The 23,732-nt window shown below is 43.5% G+C and overlaps 1 protein-coding gene across 1 annotated transcript in view; it reads left to right on the plus strand.

Annotated features, from left to right (window-relative positions):
• Positions 1 to 17,236, plus strand: part of Pcnx4 (pecanex 4) — a 30,363-nt gene extending 13,127 nt beyond the window's left edge. The window contains exons 4-11 of the mRNA XM_021647255.2: positions 17 to 516; positions 739 to 839; positions 955 to 1,074; positions 3,440 to 3,803; positions 5,059 to 5,162; positions 8,649 to 9,679; positions 10,410 to 10,596; positions 16,470 to 17,236. Of these exons, the coding sequence (XP_021502930.1) occupies positions 17 to 516; positions 739 to 839; positions 955 to 1,074; positions 3,440 to 3,803; positions 5,059 to 5,162; positions 8,649 to 9,679; positions 10,410 to 10,596; positions 16,470 to 16,721 (2,659 nt within the window). The 3' untranslated portion in view covers positions 16,722 to 17,236. The remainder of the gene's footprint in view (positions 1 to 16; positions 517 to 738; positions 840 to 954; positions 1,075 to 3,439; positions 3,804 to 5,058; positions 5,163 to 8,648; positions 9,680 to 10,409; positions 10,597 to 16,469) is intronic.
• Positions 17,237 to 23,732: the final 6,496 nt, after the last annotated feature.

Below are 23,732 nucleotides of genomic sequence, written 5' to 3' on the forward strand. Positions count from 1 at the left end.
TTCTCTTCCCCCGTAGGTTGTTGGTGATGTTCATCATTTCCGCTGGAACACCTGTCGTGGCTTACTTCCTCCCCAGCACCATCGGGGTGGTCCTTTTCCTGACTGGACTGGGCTTCTTACTGAGTCTTAACCTCAGTGCCATGAGCGTGGTCTTGAGGCACAGAGTAGGAAGCAGGCACGAGGCTTTCACGGGCAGCCCGGGACATCGGTTCGGGTGGAAGGAATGCCTTCTGTGCATCACTGTGCTCGCTGTGGCTCTCCTGGAGGCGGGGCTGCTGCATCGCTATGCCAGCTTTCCAGAGGTTTCCAGAAGCAGCTCGCAATCCGCCGTGGGCTATGTTCTGATGGCATTACTTTCGGTACTGTGGATACTGAGAGAGACTCAAAGCATCTACATCCTTGGAATTTTCCGAAACCCTTTCTATCCGAAGGATGTACAAGCTGCGTCTGTATTCTTTGACAAGCAAAACAAGCTCCTGAGGATTGGCGCTGTCAGATGGATTTTGCTAACCCTAGGTAGGAAGGTATAGACTGTTCACTCTTACAGACTGTAGTTAGGAAAGAGTCCTCACATTTACATAACGCACATAATGTTTGTTTGATTTTTTTGTGGTGGTTCATTAGCTTTTCAGTTAATTGCTCAAGCATGCCCATGAAAGCAATTTACCAAGATAAACTGTGGCAGGAGCAGTTTCTGTAGGCATGAAACTCACGTGGCATTTGTCTGTTTTGCTTCAGTGTCGCCTTTGGCTATGGTGGCCTTCCTCGCCCTGGATAGCTCCTTACACAGGCTGCACTCTGTGTCCGTCTCCATTGGATTCACCAGGGCTTTCAGAACGGTAATCCCAGTGTGCACTGCAGAGCGCTTCCTGTGGCTGAGTGTGATTGCGGTTCTTTAACAGTTTGCTGAGGTTGTTGAGTTCTGCCTGAAGGTGGATCATTTGTGTCCTGTAGGTGTGGCAGAGCACAGAAAATGCCTTACTAGAGACTGTGATTGTGATAGCAGTGCAGCTGCTGTCTGACACAGAGTGCTGGTGGAACAGGAGCCTGGACACGGGAAGCAGACTGTTACTGGTAAGTGTGGTTTTGACAGCTCTGCCGAGAGCTTTAAACACAATAAAACTGATCCATCTGAAGGCTTCTCATTCAGTAGTATATACGCAGAGTGCTGCAGCCATCACTGCATTAACATTAGTGCATTAGCAACATTCCAAATGTTGAACCGGGCAGCCTCCATCCCGCTCCCCCTATCAGCTGGATCTATTCCAGACCCAGCCACCACCCACCCGCTTTGTATAGATTTGTACCTCATGGACAAATTACCCGAATGGCATTATGGAATGTGTGGTCCTTCGCATCTCTTTTCTTCAACTCTGTAATGTCTTCTCAAAGTTCATTCATATAGCATGTATCAGCACTTCTTTTTTGTTGTCAAGTAATGGTCCAGTATGTCTATATACCACTTTTGGTTCATACAGCTATCAGATGATGTTTAGATTTCTGTTTTTTATTGTTGACAGGAATATTACTGTGAACATTTGTATATGTATTTTTATACAATCACGTTTTCTATTTCTCAATTAGATAGATAGATAGATAGATAGACAGACAGACACAGAGAGAAAGAGTAGATGTGTACATAGAAATCTGGTCATACAGTAATTCACATGTCATGCTTCCGGCTACTGGCACATTGCTGTCCAGCATGACTATACCATTTTAGAATATATGAGACTTTCCAGCTGTCCCGCATTCCCATCAGCACTTGTTACAGGACATTTTTATTATGACCATACTCATGATATAAAGTGCCATCTTACAGTGATTTTTTTTCATTGATGTTTTGTTTTGTGCTGTGTTGCAGGGAAATGTTCAATCAAAGAGGGAAAGCAGGCATTTCATGAGAGAAGTGTTCAGCCTTCATTCACATGTCAATCCTTTATCATTAATCACCCTACACACATGCTCTCTATCTTACAAAGTACCCCGCATTGCTCAGTAAGTGCTCTTACCATGAAGGGTGCTGGAGTTTACCAAAGGTTTTTTTGTTTGTTTCCTACCATAGTGTGATGTGTTGAGTTTTAATTGTTAAACCAGCTTTATTTTTCTAAATCCTACTTGGTCATGTTCAATACTTTTCGTATCTTGTGGAATTGAGTTGCCTAATATCTAACCTGTCTTCTGTATTCTCAAGACATGTGTAAGCCATGTATATATGTGTGTTTATGGTTAGCTTTCCTTATGTGTGTGTGGGAGTTTATGGTTCCTTTCCTGTGTTTATAAGCCTGTTGTGTATGTGTGTACTATGGTTAGCTTTCCTTGTGTATGTATGTAGGCTTATGTTTAGCTCTCCTTGTGATAGGGTCTGGTTTACATATCAGGACCACCTGAAATGGATTCAAAAGTATTCCATATACATACATTCTCTGAAAGAGTTGGTAAAAGATCGGTATTGATCATTCCCTGTGATGTTTTATAATATCCAGTAAATATTAATATTTAAATGCTTTATAGTATTTTGTAATATTGAATCTCAACTGCTCTATATGAGTAGGTTGGGGGAGTCATTAACTCAGTGACATACAAATGCCCCTGATTAAACTCAGTAGGTCACAAAAACAAAAGTCATGAATGTGAGGGAAATATTTGTGGGAAGAACAGAGTACTGACAATAGAAGAAAATAAGAGGATTGTGAGAGTATACTCAGGATGCATTGAAAACGTGTGAAATTGTCAAAGAGCAAAATTAATTAATTGAAAAAAAGAAAGTAGCAGTAACACAAAATACTACTTGGTTGAATACATAATATTGAGTCATAAATTTTAATTATTGCACTACATTTTAGAAATGAAGTATCTCTAACAAATCTATACTTCGAATACAAAAATATTAATTCAGTCTTAGTTAATTCAATGTAGTCTAATCTTTTGTTATGTCTAATTTTTTCTTCCTTAGTTATCTTCAATAAATGTGCTTTCCTAGAGTTTCTCCTAGTCACCTAATTTAATAGGTGTGGTTAATTGTCTACCCGTAACACTTAAGCAGTTTAGTATAACTTACTGTTTTGGAAAGTCCAAACTTGGGGTGAGAGCATGGCCTGCTTGGTGGAGTGATGAGTTTACACAGAACCTGCCAGTGCAAGCACGGCTCCGTGTTCCTAACCCCTCAGGAGGTGGAGGCCAAGAGGGTCAGGGATTCAAGGTCATCTTCAACTTCTGAGGCCAGCCAGGACGGACTGCACGTGGTCCTTCCTCAAAAAAAAAAAAGTAAAAAATGATCAGACTTATCCATGAAGTTTATTAGTTTTGAGGTTGTAAAAAAAATTATAACAAGGAATTGCATGCTAGGGCTGGTCCCTCAAAATACTGAGGCAGTAATTATTGGATTTTTGGAAACTCCTAACACATTTGTTAAATAATCATTTTTATGTATCCACAGATTGGTATCATGCGAGACCGTTTGATTCAGTTCATCAATAAATTGCAGTTTGCCGTGACTGTACTTTTGGCATCATGGACAGAAAAAAAACAGCACAGGAAAACAACTACTACTTTGTGTGTACTCAACAGCGTATTTGCTCCCTTCGTGTTATTTATTATAGTTTTCTCAACACTCCTGTCATCTCCTCTACTGCCCCTCTTCACCCTTCCTGTGTTCTTCGTGGGGTTTCCTCGCCCGGTCCAGAGCTGGCCAGGAGTAGTGGGCACCGCAGCTTGCGTGTGCACGGACACAGTGTTCTACCACCAGATGGTCCCCAGGTTGGCTGTGGCACTGCAGACTGCCATGGCGGCTGGAAGTTTAGGTGAGTGATGGGGTACACTCAAAAAAAAAAAAAATCACTGATGTATTTGAGGTGCAAAAAGGGAAAGAAGGAAGGAGAGAAGGAAGGAAGGAAAGGGAGGGAAAGAAGGAGGGAGGGAGGAGGAAACAAAATCCTTTTGATTGAACCATAAAACAGATTTCGGTACTTTGATGTATAGGCAGAGATTAAATATGAAATAGAATTTTTTCTCTGCTGCCTGTTTGGAGATAAAGTTATAAAATAAAAATACTTTGAGAAATTTTCACTAGGTGATTTGACAGTTTAAAATGGAAAGCATTTTCCTAAATAAATTCAGACAGCAGTCTCACCATTGAAACATAGAAACACCTTTCTGTTCATGATTTCCTTAAACGCATAATGAATTTCTGTCAAGTCGATACAGTAGGTTCCACCTGTAAGGAGGGAGAGCAGCTGCTTGTGGGGGTCACCCTGCCTAGCACATCCCAGTATGGAGACCTTTACAGGGCCAGCGAGAGACTCTCACCGGGTGCCCGCTTAGGGAATCCCTTGTAAGCAGCTGTTTCCAGGGATGGCCGCCAGCCCTGCTGAGTTAACTCATCAGTGACACATGTTGAAGAGGGAGACTTACACACAAAAAAAGTGTTACTTCTAATAGTGAAGGAATGGAAACACCTGAGTTGTCTGTGAGCCAGGAAAGGAGTGTTTAAATTAATGTGTTCGTACACTGAATTCTAACAGCTGTGAGTGAACCAGCAACAGCTGGTTACATTGACATGAGTAAGTCTCAAAGATAATGTGTTGAAAGAGGGGCCTAAGTTTTAAGAATATTCACACATCGCAGATTAATGTAAACTTCGCACAATCTCGAAACCAGAAAACATTGTTAACTAGTTATCTTTTAGATCAGCGTGAAATCAGCTTTCATACGTTTCATACTTTTCCTAATATGCTTGATATGTGCTTAGCATTTTATTCAGTAGTTTCTACCTGGCCATTTTTCTGATAAACATAGTCTCAGTTTTTTCTATATTGTCACCTATATGTTGTCTCTTCCAAGTGCCCCTAAAGAACTTGACTTAATACCTCATGATATGCAATGGGTACTCATTTCTGCCCTTGACTTAATGATGGACAAAAGAATTGAAACTGAGTTCTAGATGATGAGAATTCAATTTCTTTTATAAAAATAAAATATTTAACTAGTCACAGTACAAAATAAAACAAGCTCAAAGAGTTATTTCTTTTTTCCCCTCCCTTTTAAAATTTCTTTTAGGCCTCCTCCTACCCGGCTCTCATTACTTGGGCCGTTTTGAGGACCGTTTAATATGGATCATGATTCTAGAGCGCGGCTACGCTTACTGCTGCATTAACATTAAGGTCAGTACCACTTGAAACTTCCTCAGGCGTGTTTATAGAGCGTATGTAAAACTTTACCTGTTGTGTACATCAAACAAGTACTTGGCTTGAAAGAAGCGGATCTCAGTCAATGAAAACGCCTGATGATTTTTAAAAGTATCGTTCAACAAGCACATATTGATAGCTGACAAGTGCTGATTGCACACGAGAGCATGGTAACAGAATGTACCTACATTTTTTTTTAGTCTTCTTAGAATTTATTATTATTATTTTATAACATATATGGGTGTTTTAGCTGATCCTTATAGCGGCCAGAAGAGAGCATCAGATTCCCCAGACCTTGACTTATATAGATGGTGCCGAGCCACCATGTGGGTGCTGGCAATCAAACTGGGGTCCTCTGGAAGAGCAGCCACTGCTCTTAAACTGTTGTGCATCTTTCCAGCCCCATCTTCTTGTCTTGTTCTTGTCGTCCATGTCTGATTGAACATCCCAAGAATGTTACTCAGTAATCCCTTAAATTCCCATGTACTATATCAACATTTTCAGTTTACTAAAAACCATCTTCCTATCCCATTACCCTATATGCTACACCATTCTTCTTTCTTTCAAGGGCAAAATGCCTTATTAGAATTGTTTATTCCAAATTCTTTCCATTTTTTTTCTAAATGTCTTTACCTTACTTGGGTTTTTTACTCGATTACTAACCCTGTGCTTGTCGAAGTCCTCAGTGACTAACTCCAGTGTTTGTTTTCGGACTCATCCCGCTTAGCCAGTCAGCAGCAAGTCCTCGGTGACTAACTCCAGTGTTTGTTTTCAGACTCATCCGCTTAGCCAGTCAGCAGCAGTTGACGAGATACTGTTGTCTCGTGGGTTGTCTTTACCAAGACCTCTTTACATCAGCATCCCAGAGCCCAGCAGTCCTCAGAGACAACTCTGTCATTCCAGTTGCGCAGGTCAAAAGTCGTGGATACTTCTGAGCTTCCCCCATGCAAACTAACAGGAACTCCTTAATCCTGCTAAACTGTATCTGTTCCCATCACTTTTCACCACCCTCCTCATCCTCATCTCTTATCTACCCCAGATAAATTTAGCCTCTTAATCTGTTAGCAACCACAGTGATCTTGAAGACGAGGTCGGGTCTGTGTAGAAGGAGAAGTATATATAGGAGAAGGTACGGAGCAGTGGTTCTCAACCTGTGGCTTGCAACTTCTTTGGGGTATTGGACGACCCTTTCATGGGGGTTATAGATCAGACATCCTACATATGGGATATTTACAGTCCATAACGGTAGCAAAAGTGCAGCTGTGAAGTAGCGACGAAAATCATGTTCTGCTTAGGGGTCTCCACAGCATGAGGGAGTGTGTTAAAGATCAGGAAGCTTGAGCACCACTGCTCTTGTGGGTCTCTTTCCTTCAAAGGCAAGGTCCTAAACAGTCGGCTTTCTTTTACTCCTTTGACCTGGAGTCCTGCTTTAATGTCTATTGTAGCCTCCTGGCTACTCCCCTCCCTTTGGGTAATCAGTCAACCATGCGGCTAAATTCCTTACCAAGTCTGTGCTCCAGTGTTGTCTTCACAGCCATATACTGGGTTTAAAAAGCCACTCCCAGCCCTCGCTTTACCAGCACTTACACCTTCTAAAAGCTAATTAAATGATTGCTTTTTATTCATTGTCTGTGTCCTTCACTAATGTAATGTCACAGGGAACACAGTTCCCACGTTTTTATCCCAGAATGTTACCGAAGGCCCTGGAATAGTGCCACACACAGAGAAGGCCTTTAGTAACTAGTCCTGAGTCTATAGTGAATGGGTACATTCTTTGTTTCAACAGAGACTGAATGAAAGGGAATCATAAGAAAGAAGGGGAGTTAGTCTGATACGGAAAGGATAGGAGCTCCACAAGGACCAAATATATCTGGGCACAGGGGTCTTTTCTGAGACTGACATTCAACCAAGGACCATGTATGGATATAACCTAGAACCTCCGCTCAGATGTAGCCTGTGTTAGCTCAGTAACCAATTGGTTTCCCAAAGTGAGGGGAACAAGGACTATTTCTAACAGGATCTCAATGGCTGGCCCTTTGACCTCCCCACCCCCCAAGGGAGGAGCAGTCCTGTTAGGCCACAGAGGAGGGCTTTGCAGCCAGTCCTGAAGATACCTGATAAAACAGGATTAGATGAATGGGGAGGAGGTCCCCCCCATCAGTGGACTTGGAAAGGGGCACGGTGGAGATGAGGGAGGGACTGGGAGGGAATGAGGGATCGGGACACGGCTGGGATACAGAGTTAATAAAATGTAACTGATAAGAAAAAAATAAAATTAAAAAAAAAAAAAAAGAAAGACCAAAATATCATCCCTTTACAATGGTGGCTGTCAACATTCGGTCCCCAGTCTCGCTGTATTAACTGCACATGGAAATGCCTGAGTTCCACTTTGGAGCTACCAAATCAGACTGAGACTTGGTCCATTTGTCTGCTTTCAAATACCCTTCACATTTTTATAGCTCACCCAAAGTTTGCTCTAGTGTAACCTGTGTAAGTCTTCACCCTCCAACTCCTTCCAGTCCCTCCCCCATAAAGCTCCTCAAACAGTGTCACAAGTTTTGTTGTTACTGTTAGAACTCACTGAGCTCGACTAGTGCTGCCTGTGCTGAGTGTGTGTGTGTGTGTGAAGGACAGCCTGTGTGGCCACACCCCTGACGGAAGCTGGCTTGCCCTCCATTGCCAGAGCTTTTCAGCTAGGGATGGGGCGTCATGAGCCTCTCCCTGCTCTGTCCACACTAGGGTTTCAGCTGGCTTGATCTTAGCAGGCAGCCACAACCTCTGTGGACTCCTGAGAGCAGCAGCTTGGTTGTGTCCAGAACACGCTGGTTTGCAGCGGTCCTCCCCGGATGGGCTCTTAGGATCTTTCTGCCCTCTCTAGCCGATTTTCTCTAAGCTGCGGGAGAAGTTGGTATGATGTGGATGCCCACTTAGGGCTGAGCGCCCCAAACTCACTTAGCCTCCAGATTTTTATTTTTCCTTTGAAATAAAAGGAAACCTCAGAGAAGACAGGAGATCTGTTGAGGTTGTACGTGGCCCATGATGGAACACTCACTTAAAAATGGGTTACGAAACTACCTAGTGGTTTTGTAATATACATAAGTTAACAACTGTAATAGTGAAGATTGAACTGATTGCCCTGTTCAAGAAGCAATCAGCACGTGTCAAAATTTTATATAGGAAATTTACTTACTCAACACTTACTTGTGCATGTCATCTGCTTGTAAGTACTGCTTAGACAGTGGGAATATAGTCATAGCCAAAGACAGCTGCTTTGTGAAACTTATGCTCCGCTTAGTCAAGGCAGACAGTAATCCCGTAATCTCTATATCCAACGTTGGATGACATAAGGCTTAAGAGGTAGCTGCTCTTGACTTTTCCCCATATCTATGACGAGATTCAGTTGGTTTCTGTTCCCTGGATAAGAGACGGTCATAAACCGAAGTGCTTCTCTTTCCTGTTTAGGGGCTAGAATTGCAGGAAACGTCCTGCCACACCGCTGAAGCCCAGAGAGTTGATGAGGTGTTTGAAAGTGCTTTTCAGCGAGAACACCCACAAGTGTGTGCCCTGAATGAGCACCTGGGGAACATCTTGACCCCATGTACTGTTTTGCCTGTGAAACTGTATTCTGATGCCAGGGGTGTCCTGTCTGGCATTATTGATTCTCACGAGAACCTGAGGGAATTTAAAGATGACCTTGTCAAAGTGCTTATATGGGTGCTCATTCAGTATTGCTCTAAAAGGTCCAGCACTCAGGAGAATATTTACAAAACTGAAAATAACAGAGAAGCCCCACCAGCGCCTCTTTCTGCTTTGAACACTTCACCCTGCCCTGAATCCCTGGAAGACTCAGATAGTTTAAAATCAGACACTTTCCATGAGTGGTCTGATGATAATCTTTTTGATGACGAACCAGCTAACAAAACCAGAAAAGAAAAACTTCAGTTCAGCGACCTGCCAGGTACAAATTTGCCTATCCCAGGGTCGGTAGATTCCCAAAGTGCAGATGATCTCTCTACAGGCACAGGCCCTAAAAACGATCTTTACAAGACAGTTTTGTTGGGATTCCCTGCTGTTGACAAGGGACAGCGAGAAGACGTGACCTGTATCCCTCTGATGGAGTTCAGTTGCTCCCAGTCTCACCTGCTGAGCTTACCTGAAGAATGGAGGTCTAACCGTACACCCTATTCCAAGATAAAGGAGATGAGCTCCTTGTTTCCCGAAGAGTGGTATCAGTTTGTTTTAAGGCAACTGGAATGTTTTCATTCAGAAGAAAAGTCAAGTGTACTGGAAGAAATTGCAAAGGATAAAGCTTTAAAAGACTTGTATGTCCGCACTGTAATGGCTTGTTATATTGGTTTATTTGGAATAGACAACATGGTGCCTAGTCCTGGCCAGCTAGTAAGAGTCTACAATGGTGGTTTGCCGTGGTCTGGCACCTTGGATTGGCTCTCAGAAAAACCAGAACTGTTCCAACTAGTTCGGAAAGCATTCAGGTAACTCATTTTGATTATATACAAGTTTGTTGTTTTTTTTTTTAAATCACTAGAAGATTCCTTCATTTGTAGTTTTTTGTCGTTGTTGCTTTCATGATTTTTTAAAAGCTTGGTCTATGGTATAATTGTATTGGAAACGATTTCATTTCTACACTTTTGATTTCGTTTGTATAGAGGACTTTTTAAATAAGACTCATTGAATTTCTTGGTTCAGCTGCTTTCATTTTCCATCATTTTGTTTGTTTAGAGTTTTGTTGTTTTGTTGTTTCAGTTTTGAGGCTAGAACCTGGATACCTTGCCTCTCCCTCCAGAGTGCTGGTGCTGTAGGCATGAGCCCCCACCATCATATGGATCTGGGGATCAACCCACAGCCTTGTTGTACATGCTAAGCAGGTACACTGCCCACTGAGTACATCTTCAGCCTCGTCCCCCTCATTTTTTTTTAACTTGAAATGGATGACTTCCTTTTAGTGGAGGTGGGCTGTTGAGACATGATCCCAGACTGGCCTTGAGCGCATTCTGGATCTCCAGGGATGGCCTGGGCACCTCCCTCTGCCTCTTGAGTGCCCACCATCAAATGTGTGTGCCACTGTGCCACTCTGCTTGGCTTGAGATGTGGATGCTATCCCTCCCGAGTCTTAAAAATAGTGAACAGACGACTCTCATCTCTAAAGTTTATCTTAAGATAAACTTAAATATCCTGAAATTGTTTGGGTTTCCACTTTTTTAGGTACACGCTGAAACTGATGGTTGATAAAGCAAGTTTGGGTCCAACAGAAGACTTTAAAGAGCTGGCTGACTGCCTCAGAGAATACGAGAGGGACTGGTACATCGGCTTAGCGTCTGAGGAGCAGTGGAAGGAAGCAATTCTAGAAGAAAAGCCGTGCTTGTTCTCCCTGGGCTATGAGTCTAGTACGGTAAGGCATTTTCATGTAGAAACCGTAAAGATTGAAAAATGTAAAATATTTGAGCTGGTAAATGGTATGACATTCTAGCTATTGATAATGGGTTAATGGCAGTTGAAAGGTATTTATAATCATGGCCCTATGATCAGATAGTATAGCCCAGAACAGCTGGTTCATTTCCTTCTGCCCGCTGAATAGGGAGCAATTAAAAACGCTAATTACTGTACAGCCACTGTAAGGTAGTCAGCGCATGTGGTCCACCTCAGAGCTTCTGCCCTGTGAGAGAAGCAAATCAGGGAAAAGATACGTAAAAATCAAGAAAAAGTTGAGCTCTGAAGCACTTCCCAAAAGAAATGATTCCTTGGCCACAGTGTGGCTACCTCAAGGTGAGCAGTAAGTGTGTCCTTGGCCTTGTAACAGAAGGTATTGTGCATTTTAGGAACTACCCAGAAGAAATCGGCAAGGCAAGCAGACTTGGCAGGGAGCTAACTCCGTCACTGTAGGTGCAATCCTCAGCAAAATATTAGCTAACCAAGCCAGCAGCCTATAAAAACAACTTTTGTGTCAAAATAGTGTATAAAATCGGTTTAATATATAAAAAGCCAATTGATGTAATACATAGTAACAATAGGGTAAGAAACAAACGCCCCATAATTATCTCCGTAGATAAAAAAGAAGAAAACCCCATTTAATGAAATCCAACACGCTTTCATAGTACAAACATTCTTTTCCAGAAATTAAAATAGATATAAAAATGTATATTACCATCATAGTACTGTGCTGGAAGTTCTGTCTGTGTGTAATGAACGGATTGTTTCTGACCCAGATTCACATTGAACTCCTTGCCTCAATGTATTGGGAAGTAATTAGGATCTGATAAGATCCTAAGTGTTGAACCGTATGGCAGGATTAAGGGCATTACAACATGAGGAAACACTAGACCCTCCTGTTATGTATACTACACAAAGACAGAGGAGGAAGGCAGCCTTCTCCGAGCCAGGAAGAGACCTCACCATAGCCTAGCCGTGTGCACCCTGACTGCAGTCTCAGCCTCTAGAACAGTGAGAAAACAAACCTAGACCAATCTCCCCCTTCCTCCCCTTCTCCTCTGCCTCTTCCTCCTCCCCCACTTCTCTCTCCACCTTTCAACAAGGGTCTTGCTGTATGGGCCAGGCGAGTTGTGGGTTCGTGAAAACCTAGGCTCCATGATCACCCTGTCTCTGTCACCGAGGATGCAAGGACTAGAGGCCTGGGCCACCATACTTAGTATCAATGTCTGTTGTGTCAGCTGAGCGATGGTAACAGAGTAATGAAGCAAAAGGAAAAAAAGGCATAGGGTTCAGAACTGAAGATGGAATACTATTTGCAGGCAGCACAATCTTTTCTTTAGAATGTAAGGAATCTATGTTAAAATTATTGAAATAATTGTAGGATATAAGAAGATGGTCAACATAAAAATCTTCTGTATTTTTACATACCAGCAATAACCAAACCAAAATCAAATAAGGAAATCCGGTTTATTTTACACCGAAAAGAATAAGGAACATTGAAATGGCTTAGCAGGTAAAGGCTTCGCCACCAAATCTGATGGTGAAAGAGAACCAACTTCTGAAAGTTGTCTTCTGTCTGTACACTGAGTACATATGTCTGTGTACACACACATACTGAATAAAGTTTAAACATTTTTAAAACAAAATAAAAGCCAGGCATAGCATCTCATGCCTCGAATCCCTGTGTGTAGAACGCAGAAGCAGAGGGGTCAGGAATTCAAGGGTATCTGGGCTACATAGTAAGACCCTGGCTCAAAAGATAACGTACTTAGGTAGAAATTTAATAAGTATAAAACAGGTATCCTGAAAACTGTAAAACATTGTTGAAAGAAGGAATTAAAAATCTAAAGACAATAAAACTCACAATAAAAATACCCATACTTGTGAATCAAACTATATTGTTAAAATGTAGTACTTAGGACTATATTTTAGCAGTTAAGAGCCCTGGCTGTTCTTCCAGAGATCCTAAATTCAGTTCCCACCTCCCCCACCCCCCACAGCTCACAATCACCTGCAACTATAGTTCCAGCGGATCCAGTACCCTCTTCTGACCTCCATGGACGCTAGGCTTGCAAGTGGTACACAGACTTATGCACAAGCGAAATACACACTAAGTGTATTTTTAAGTGGTAACACTCTTCAGATTAATAGTTGTAACACTCTCATTCAAGGCCCATCTGCCTGTAGTAAAAAAAAAATGGCAGGATGGCTTTCTAAAACTCGTGGAATATCAAGGAACTCAAAATAGCCAGAAAAGTCTTTTCAAAAGAAAATTGATGATCTCATACTTCTGAGTTTCAAAATGTGTCAGAAAGCACCCAGTGTCAGGTTCTGTGTGGTTCGGCATTAAGATAGCACTTAAGGGAGTGAAATGGAAATAAAAAGAAGGAGCCCAAGAGCATCTAATGGAGAAATCATTGTTTTCACAAGATGGTACTGAAATAGTTGACTGTCCACGATTAAGAGAAACATTGAATTATGGACATCATTTCCCCGTGGCTGCTACAAAACTCATCCTCACAAACTGGGTGACTTTAAAGAACAGATGTGTTGTCTCCCAGTTCTGGAGTTGGGAGTCTACAGTCAGGGTTTGAGGAGGTCATGCCCCCTCTGAGGGCTCCAGAGAAGAGCTCTTCCCTAATCTTTCCTACTTCTGCTGGCTCCTCACAGTCCACCTGTGGCTCTGTAGCGCCAGTCTCCATTTTCACATGGCCTTCTCTTCTGTAGTGGGAGGGAGCTCTCCCGCCCCTTTCTTTTATAGGGACACAAGAGCTTGGTCGGCTTAGGATCTACTGAAACCCAGCATGATCTTATCTCAGAATCTTCAGTTACATCTTTAAGTACCCATCCCAGTAAAGGCCATGTTCACAAGTACCACGGTTAGGACTGACATTCCTTTCATTTGAAGATACTGTTCAGCCCACTGAAGATCTCAGCTAACACCATATTAAGTAACTGACCTCTGTTGCATCAAATAACTAAACATTAAAACCATGGAAATCTCAGGAGAATATGTGGGAGTAATCTTCATGACCTCAAACTTAAAAATAAATTCTTAGATATGATAACAAAAGTATGAGAAACAAATGAAACCACATCATTAAAAATAAAATGTTTAAGGGCTAGAGCAATGGCTCAGCAATTAAAAGCACTGCTTGCTTTTCCAGAGGACCAGGACTGAATTCTTAGCATCCACATGGTACCTCGACCATCTGGAACTCCAGTCCTGAGAGATCCAACACCCTCTTCTGGCCTTCTCAGACACTATGCATATGATGTACAGACATGCATTCAAGCAAAACATTCATACACATAAAAAAATGGAACTGAAAAAAATTAAGTAAAACCTTGGTGCTAGGGATATAGCTCAGTTGCTAAAGTGCTTACGTAGGATGCAGGAAGCCCTTGGTTCGGTCACCATGTAAAACCAGGGAAGGTAACCTAGGACTCCATCATTCAGGAGGTAAAAGCAAGAGGATCCAATGTTCAGAGTTATCCATGGCTGTAATGAAATTTCTCATTCATTCTAACTATGTGACAGCTGTGTCAAAAATATAAAAAAAGTAAATAAATAGGTTAACCAGGACTGGGAAAGTGGCTCATTGATAAAATGTTTGCCTCATGCACAAAACCCTAGGTTGAATCAGAAGTATTAGAAAAAGAAAAACAAAAACAAAAAAAAAGAATATAGGTTCTATATTTGCTGGTCTGGTGCCTTACTAAACCCAGGACCTAGGATCCTGAGGATTGCCACAAGTTTGAGACCAATCTGGGCTACAAAGTAAGCCCTCAAAACAAAACAAACAAAAAACAAAAGCCAACCAACCAAAACTAAAGCTCTTTGCAAAGTCACACATCCCTAATTTCAGGAGAAAGGTCAAGAGTTCAAGGTCATTCCCGGTTAACAGAGGATCCGAGTTTACATCTGTGGCCTTCCCGGACCACATAAGACCCTGTCTCAAAACAAAATAGGGGGTGGAGGGATGGCTCAATGGTTTAGAGCGCTGTTGTTTTTGCAGAGAACTGGGGTTTAATTCCCAGCACCCATATGGTGGGTGAGTCTTATCTGTAAGTCTAGGTCCAGGGGTCCAGTTCCCTCTTTTGGCCTTCTTGGGCACATGCAGGTAACACATATAAAATAATAGAACAAACTTTTTTTTTTTTTTTTTAATGAAAAGAAGGATAGAGAAGAAGGGCCAGCACACTTTCTAATCCCCAGGAAGATCAAGACTTCATAGTTATACTCTGCTGCACAGACTACAGAGTTTTATTCTAGCCTGGGCTGTATGAGGCCTTGCCTCAAAACAAACAGAAATGAAAAAAAATAAACTTTGTGTGTCAAAGCATGCTGTCAAAAAGTGAAAACACAACGAGAATGGGGAATATATATATATATATATATATCATAAAAAATCTGTTACTATCATATGTCAAGAACTTTAGATTCTAATCAAAACAGGTGTCTGATTGTGGACAACAGCCCTCCATATACACATTTCTCCAAAGGTACACAGTGACCAAGAAACACATATACACAAAATGCTGCGAGTCAGGAGACAAGTCAAAACCATAATAAAATTAGAGCTGATGTGTAGCTTAGCGGTGAAATTACTTGCCTAAGCATGTGCAAGGCGCCAAGCTTGACTCCCACACTACCCAAGAAACAAGCAAAAGCCATAACATTTTACTGTACTGTGATGGGGAGTTAGTAAGTCTTGGCAAGGATGTGAAGAGATCATACGCCAATTATAACCCTTATATGCCAGCCAATGTTTGGAATATAGTCACTCTGGAAAACACTCGGGTCATTTCTCAAGTGATGGGTCATGGAACCACAACAGGATAAGGAGCAAAAGTGTAGGCTGGCGCAGAAACTTGCGCACAGGTGTTGGTAGTGTGATGTTTATAGTGGCTAAAAGGCAGAAGCCGTGCATCAAGAGACAATGGGCATTTTATAGTACACCGTACAAGGAAAGGAATGAGGATGGTTGAGGCTACGAGGGCCATGAGCGGGTGAATCAGTTCAGGTAGCGTCATTGTGATTGTTGGGGGACATGGAAGGACCACAGCGTTTCTTACTGAGGCCATGAGAACTGCTCTTAGATTAACTGGGCGGTCACTGCGCATTCACTGTCTGCCCAGGGGACATTGGATTATAAACTGACAATTGAAATGAGCGAACGGTGCAGAAATCTAACTATAACCCATTAAAACTTTCTGAAAAGGAGCCCAGCTGAGGGATTGGCCACTGTGATGACTCTTGATTGTCAGCGGGATAGGACTTAGAGTCACCGCGAAAACGAACTTCTGGCATGTCCCCAAGGGAATTCTAGATGGGGTTGAGGTGGGGAGGCCCACCCTCGGGTGAAGGGGCCGCATCGCGAAAGGGCTAGGGTGCCGGACCAGCCGAAAGGGAGGAGGGGAGCTGAGCAGCATTACACTCTCTCGGTGTACGCCACACGCTCAGCTCTCCCGTTCCTGCTGCCAAGACCTCCCTCATGGAACGGACCCTTCCTTCACTAGGGTTGTTTTTGTCCAGTATTGCCTCAGCAGGGAGAGGACAACAGCCCTGTCCACTAACACTGTGCTCTGCCAAGGCTAAGCGAGTGGTCGGCCAGGGTCAGAAAAGACTAAGTTCCTGAAATTCGCTCCTCACAGTAATCAAGTGACAAATGCTCTTCTCGGATTGATTTAGAGAGCTAAGAAAGAGAGGTGACCCCTGATTCCAAAGCCAGGCAGCTCGGGCGTATTTTAAACCCCCAGGCTCTACTGTTGGTTGGCGCACACTCCTGCTGAATTTTCCGGTGATCCTCCCTGTCCCCTTTACGCCTGCAGGGCGTTTACACCTCGAGGGTCCTGATGCTTCGGGAGCTGTCGGTGCACATCGGGCAGCTGAACGCCGAGGCCGTGCGCGGTCAGTGGGCCAACCTCTCGTGGGAGCTGCTCTATGCCACCAACGATGATGAGGAGCGCTACAGCATGCAAGCTCACCCGCTCCTTCTGAGGAACCTCACCGTGCAGGCCGCCGACCCTCCCCTGGGCTACCCAATTTTCTCCTCCAAACCTCTCCCGATACATTTGTGTTAGTCCATTTTTACATCCGAATGCAAGGGCGTCGCCAGAGGCGCCGCTGGGAAAGTGAGAGTCGCGGTTCTGTGACGTCACTAGACTCCCTTCTTGCCGCAGGGAGCGACCTAAACAGCGGCTCCCCTGCGTCTAACATGGGTAAAAGTAGTTGGCCAATATTTGTGCTGTAGGAGTTCGGATCGGCTTTGGTAGCGAGAGACATTTGTATACGATTACATGGTTTTTTACTGCTTTGTTCAATGTCTGAAAGGTGGTTTGTCTTTTAAAAAGTCAACAGGTGTGTCATGACATACTAAAAAACATGCATATCAGTGTTTTTTAAATAATAATGGATCATTTTAATGCTTACCATGACATGTACATATATTTATTTGAAATGTAATTAATTTTTAGTATTTTCAAATGTACTGTTTTAACATTTAACGTGGTATGAACAGTTCCACTCAATGTATTTATTTTTCATATACTTCAGTTTGGAAACCGTAAGCACTTGAAATAAAATATCACCAGTTAAATCTTGCTCTTTTTTCTGGGGGATGGTGTACATGTTTGTAGGTGCCTACCCATGCTTGTGGAGGCCAGAGGTCAGCCTCAGGCAGTATCTTCACAGGGATTGGGGCTTGCTGAGTTGGCTAGGCTGGCCAGCCAATGAGCCCCGTATCAGTTTATCTACCTTACATCTCAAGAGTGTCCCCTCCCTCCTCTCTTCTCACCCTCCCCTTTCCCCTTCTTTCCCCTCTCCCTTTCCCCCCAGAAAAGGGAAACCCACCTACCCCCATATCAACCCTCCCCAACACGTCAAGTCCCATCAGGACTGAGCATATCTTCATCCCCTGAGGCCAGGCAAGGCAGTCCTGCCAGGGGGAAGTTATCCAAAAGCAGGCAATAGAGTCCATGTTAGAAACAGCCCCCCCCCCCTCCAGTCACCAGGCGCCCCATATGAAGATCAAGCCGCCCATTGGCCACTTATGTGCAGGGGGTCTAGGTCATATCACGCATGCTCCTTAGCTGATGTCTCATGGCTGGGTTAGTTGTCCCTGTTGGTCTCCTTGTGAGGTTCCTGTTCCCTCCAGGTCTTTCCATCTTTCCCCCATCACTTCCACAGCACCCCCGAGCTCTGCCCCGTGCTTGGCCTCGAGTCCCAGCATCTGTCTCCATCCGCTGCTGCCCGCCTGGCTCTTCGCATGGAGGATGGAGACCAAATTCAGGGCATCGTGCTTGAGCAGCAAGCACTTTACCTACCGAGATATCATCTCCAAGAAAACCTTACCCAGCTTTCCAACTGTTTGGTTAGAAGTAAGTGGAACAGGGCTCTTCATTCACCACGGGTGTTCTCACGACCGGAGGCCATCCTGTAGTCCTGACTCCTCACCAGTTCTTGCAGCTGATGTACCCAGTGGGGTCACAGGTACATGAACTGAAACAGGAAGTAGAGGGAGGGAAGTTTCTGTGAAGTGATTGGAATTTCATGTTGGTTCTCTTGCTGCCTAGGAATGATTTACAGTCACTTAGGAGAGAAAGATGGTGGATCCGAACCTCTTCAGGTGGAACTTGCCTTACTCCTTACTTGACTTCCAGCTAAGTCTACGAGAACTCCCAGAATCCTAAGATAATAATGCCTTATGTTTGAAAATGACTGAGCTTATTAAAGTGTGCTGGTTGTAGTTATTAGCCCAGTTACTGGATCAGTTTATTTCATCAATGCTAAAAAGATTGCTTTGGAACTCATTTCAGATAATAAATTAATGAGATTTCTGTGTTGAATTTCTGGAGGTGTGACAATATAATAAGATGGAATTTTATGTTATACCCTAAACCAGTTTAGCTATCTGGCTGTGCTTTATCTGATTGGATTCATTAGATGGGTAACATATCTTTTCTTGTGCAGAAAAATGTTCTCTTTGTAGTGGTCAAATAGGGGTTGCATTAACATTATTGGACTTTCCCCCAAACAATTTAGTAATTTTAAATCGTTTGAAGATTTTTATCATTAGCATAATACCAAGCCTTGCCTTCCCTTGGCCATGGCAACATATTTCCCCATTTCATTATTTGGTTTTTTTTTGGGGGGGGAGGGGTTGCTTTAGTAATTTAAATCTTTTATTCTTTAAGAACATTTTTATTCTTTGAGAATTACCGATATGCATATATACAATGTATTCTGAGCATATACACCACCTGTACTCACACTCAAACACCCTCTGGACTCCATCTTTCACTCTGCCCCACCCCTCATCCCTGCCAATATAATAGCTCCCGACTTCATGTTCTTGTTTTTTGTTTTTTCTTTAATCCCACTGAGTCCCATGAGCGCTGCCAATGTACACAGGGGCGTGGGCCTGTCTACTGGAGTGTGGGCCGCCTACCCAGTGGCCACATCCCCGGAGGAAAATTACTTTCTGCCCCCCCCCCCGCCCCCAGCCAGCAACTGCCAACAGCTCCTCAGCTAGGCGCGGCCCCCGTGAGCCCCTCCTTGTCCATATGGAATTTTGACTGGCCTGATCTACTGCAGGTAGACACAGCCGGTGTGAGCTTATGAGTCGGATAGAGAGTCATGCCATGTCCGGAAGACAGCATGGCCTAGCACTCTTACCCATCCTAACGATCGCTCTTAACGTTCTTTTTCTTTTCATGATAGAAGTGACAAAGTATATTTATAAAGCAAATAAGTAGCAACAGTCAAATCCAAAACCAGCCACCAACCCCCAGGCCTGGGAAACATCTGGACGGCTCTCTTGGGGTGCTCATCAGGAAGGGCATGGCATTCAACACACTTGACAGTGGTTAGTGGCCTTATGGTCACTGCAGCAGGTGTCAGGGACTTGGGATGTATGGCCAGTGGAGGAAGGATTTCAGTGGCTATTGGGGCCTCAGTCAGGAGGGCTCTCGTCTTCCGGCAGAACCACTGGCCCCACGCTTGCACTCTTCCTGCTTCCTCTTCCCTAATGCTCCCTGAGCCTTGGGGACTGAGTTGACACAGATCTCCCACGTGCGGCTGAGTATTCACGGTGCCTTTTCCTTAGAACTTTGACCAGTCACAAGTTGCTACGTTAACCCCTGCTGACCCCATCACGAACTTTAGCTGGGCCAAGTTTGAGAGCAGCATATATCTACAGGCGTATAAGCATAAATATTTAGAAGTCACTTTGACAACATGAACATTTTTAGCAAATAACAGGTTTCTATGTAATGCCTATGACCTCACCAGCCATAGACTTTTTTTGACTATGTCTATAGTACCAGTTATAAATTTCCTCCTGTGTAACAGGCTTCGAATCTGATTTAAAAACGTGTTAATTAGCCGTAAAACAGTCATGCAAATATTTCATCAGGAGGCACACCTTCCCTGGAAGATGGCTGCTGTAGCAGGTAGGGGTCAGACCATTGATGTCTTTTCTCCCTGATGGCCTGCGTAGCACTTTCTGGCGCTCTGAAAGCTAGCCAGGAAGGAAGAAGTTTCTCTGTCACTTCAAGGTTGATTGCTCTTATTCTGCTACCAAACTGTGTGGTGTCTTTAGCAGAAGGGTTTTAGCGTGTAGTTAGGATAGGCAAGCAAAACCAATGACAGCAGTAGCCCAGGTTGTTTTAGAGGCCCGTGGGACCAATAACTTGAAGGGAACTAATCCTGCCTGGCGCTGAGGTTTTCACTTAATAACCCTTGTCTTCTGGGAATAGCATCATCCGCCCAGGCGGGTTACCTCCGTTGAAACTCTCTTTTTATCTTTTAATTAGATTCTGTCATTAGCTTACAAAGTAGCAGAGCTCCGTAAGAATTAGTAATACAGCCCTAGTTTTCCCCCTTTTGTTTGTTTATTCACTTCACATCCTCATCACAGGTCCCCCTTCTCTCCTCCCAGTCCTCCTCCCAATCCTCCCTCCATCCTCCCCTCTCCTCCTCAGAGAAAGGAGAGGTCCTTCCCCACCCCCACCTCTGGGTACCAACCCACCATGGCACATTAAGTCACTGAAGGACTAGATGTATTCTCTCCCACCGAGGCCAGACAAGCCAGCCCAGTTAGGGGAAGAGGATCCAAAGGCAGGCATCAGAGTCGGAGAGGGCCCCCCCTCCAGTTGCTGGTGGACCCACATGAAGACCAAGCTGCACATCTGCTACATACATGCAGGGGGCTTAGGACCAGTCCATGTATGCTCTTTGGCTAGTGATTCAGTCTCTGTGAGGCCCCATGGGACCAGGTTAGTTGACACTGTAGGTCTTCTTGTGGAGAACTTGATTCCTCCAGGTCCCTCAATTGTCCCCCAACTCTTCCATAATGACTCTCTGAGCTGTCTAATGTTTGGCTGTGGGTCTCTACATCTCTTTCCATCAGCTGCTGAGTGAAGCCTCCCAGAGGAGTTATGCTAAGCTCCTGTCTACAAGCACAGCAGAGAATCATTAATAGTGTCAGGGACTGGTTCTCTCTCATGGAACAGGTCTCAAGTAGGACCAGTCTTTGGTTGACCATTCCCTCAATCTGCACCATCTTTGTCCCTACCTATCTTGTAGGTAGGATAAATTTCAGGTCAAAGGTTTTATGGGTGAGTTGGTGTCTTTGTTCCTCCCCTGGAAGCCACTTCAGGCTTCATATCCCCTGCTGCTAGAAGTGTCAACTAGGGTGACCCCCACAGACTTCCTGGGGCCTCCCCTATGCCAGGTCTCTGGCATTTCCCAGAGATGTCCCCACCTCCACTTGCCATTCTCTCATCCAGCCCTCTCGCCCATGCTCTCCCTACTCCTAATCCCCCACCCCTACCCTCCTATCCAGATACCTTCCCCCCTCCCATTTACCTCCCATTTATAGGAAATAAAATGCCTATTTATTTCCTCTTGGGAGTGAAATTCAAGCACCTCCCTGGCCCCTCCTTGTTACTTAGCCTCTTTGGTTCAGTGAACCACATACCTTAAGCTTCAGTCACATGGCTGACCAAAACCACACCATGAGAAAAGAACAGCCCTTGCATGCAATGCTAAAACTGTTCTAGATTGAGCTCTACAAAGTCAGCATGACCCCTTTATAAGTGAAAACATATCATGCCTGTCTTTCTGGGTCAGGAACACAGAATAATCTCTAGTTCCATCCATTTGCCTGCAGATTTCACGATGCCCCTGCTTTTAATAGCTGAGTAGTATTCCATTGTGTAAATGTACCACATTTTCTTTCTCCATTCTTCAGTTGAGGGACATCTAGGTTGTTTCCAGTTTCTCGCTCTTACAAATACAGCTGCTATGAACATAGTTGAAAAAGTATCTTTGTGGTATGGTGTAGCATCTTTTGGATATATGCCCAAGAGTGGTATAATTGGGTCTATTCCCAATTTTCTGAGAAAGTGCCAGGCTGATTTCCAAAGCAGCTGTACAAGTTTGCACTCCCACCAGTGATGGAGGAGGGTTCCCCTTTATCCACAACCTTGCTAGCATGTGCTGTCACTTGAGGTTTTGATCAAGCCATTCTGAGGGATGTAAGATGTAATCTCAGAGTCATTCTGATTTTCATCTCTTTGATAAATAAGGATATTGAACATTTAAGTGTTTCTCCGCCATTAGAGATTACTTTGTTGAGAATTCTCTGTTTAGCTCTGTACCCCATTTTTAATTGGGTTATTTGGTTTGTTCATGTCTGATTTCTTGAGTTCTTTATATATTTTGGATATTAGCACTCTATCTGAGGTAGGGCTGGTGAAGATCTTTTCCCATTTTGTTGGTTGCCATTTTCTCCTACTGACAGTGTCCTTTGCCTTACAGAAGCTTCTCAGTTTCATGAGGTCCCATTTTGCCAGAGACCAAGAATCCCAGGCACGTAGTCACGACGGATGCTGGTGCCAGAGGCTGCAACTAGCCTTGACCACCTGGATAGATTGCTTCCTGAGACCGAGAACCACCCCTCACCTGATTCCCCCACCTGATTCCACCACCTGATTCCCCCACCTGACCGGAATCACGAGATAGCCTCCCGTCCTTCTCCCTCCTATTTTACTTCCTTATTCTTTGAGCTTAAAAGTAAAGCTTTGCCCCACAATAAAGGGGACTTTGACAAGGAAAACTGCTTGGTCCCGTTCTTCTCGCTCGCCTGTTTTTCTTTCAGGCCTGGTCCTCTTCGGAAGACCCCACGAATTACTAGTCCCGCAGGCAGGTACACCATTTATTAATTGTTGATTTTAGTGCCTGAACTGTTGGTGTTCTGTTCAGGAAGTTGTCTCCTGTGTCAATGAGTTCAAGGCTATTCCCCACTTTCTCTTCTATTAGATTTAATGTATCTAGTTTTAGTTGAGGTCTTTGATCCACTTGGACTTGAATTTTGTGCAGGGTAATAAATACGGATCTATTTGCATTCTTCTATATGCAGACATCCAGTTAGACCAGCACTATTTGTTGAAGATGCTATCTCTTTTTTTCCCCCATTGTATAGTTTTGGTTTCTTTGTCAAAAAATCAAGTGTCCATAGGTGCATGGGTTTACCTCTGGGTCTTCAATTTGATTCCACTGAAACCTGTCTGTTTCTATGCCAGTACCATGCAGTTTTTATTACTGTTGCTCTATAGTACAGCTTGAGATCGGGGGTGGTGATATCTTCAGAAGTTCTTTTATAGTACAGGATTGTTTTAGCTCTTCTGGATTTGTTTTTCCATATAAAGTTGAGAATTTTTTTCAAGGTCTGTAAAGAATTGTGTTACTATTTTTATGGGAATTTTACTGAATCTATAGATTGCTTTTGGCAAAAATGGCCATTTTTAGTAAGTTAATCCTACTGATCCATGAGCATGGGAGATCTTTCCATCTTCTCATACCTTCTTCAATTTCTTTCTTCAGAGACTTGAAATTCTTGTCATACTGGTCTTTTGCTTGCTGGTTAGAGTTACATCAAGATATTTTATATTATTTGGTTATTATTATGTGTTTTTTTTATTATATGTTTATTATGTGAAGGGTGTTGTTTCCCTCGTTTCTTAACCCATGTATTGTTTGTATGCACAAGAACTGATTTAACTTTTTAGTGATTCTTTATGAATTTCACA

Source organism: Meriones unguiculatus, chromosome 7 (assembly GCF_030254825.1).
Source record: "Meriones unguiculatus strain TT.TT164.6M chromosome 7, Bangor_MerUng_6.1, whole genome shotgun sequence".
NCBI classification, from domain to species: domain Eukaryota; kingdom Metazoa; phylum Chordata; class Mammalia; order Rodentia; family Muridae; genus Meriones; species Meriones unguiculatus.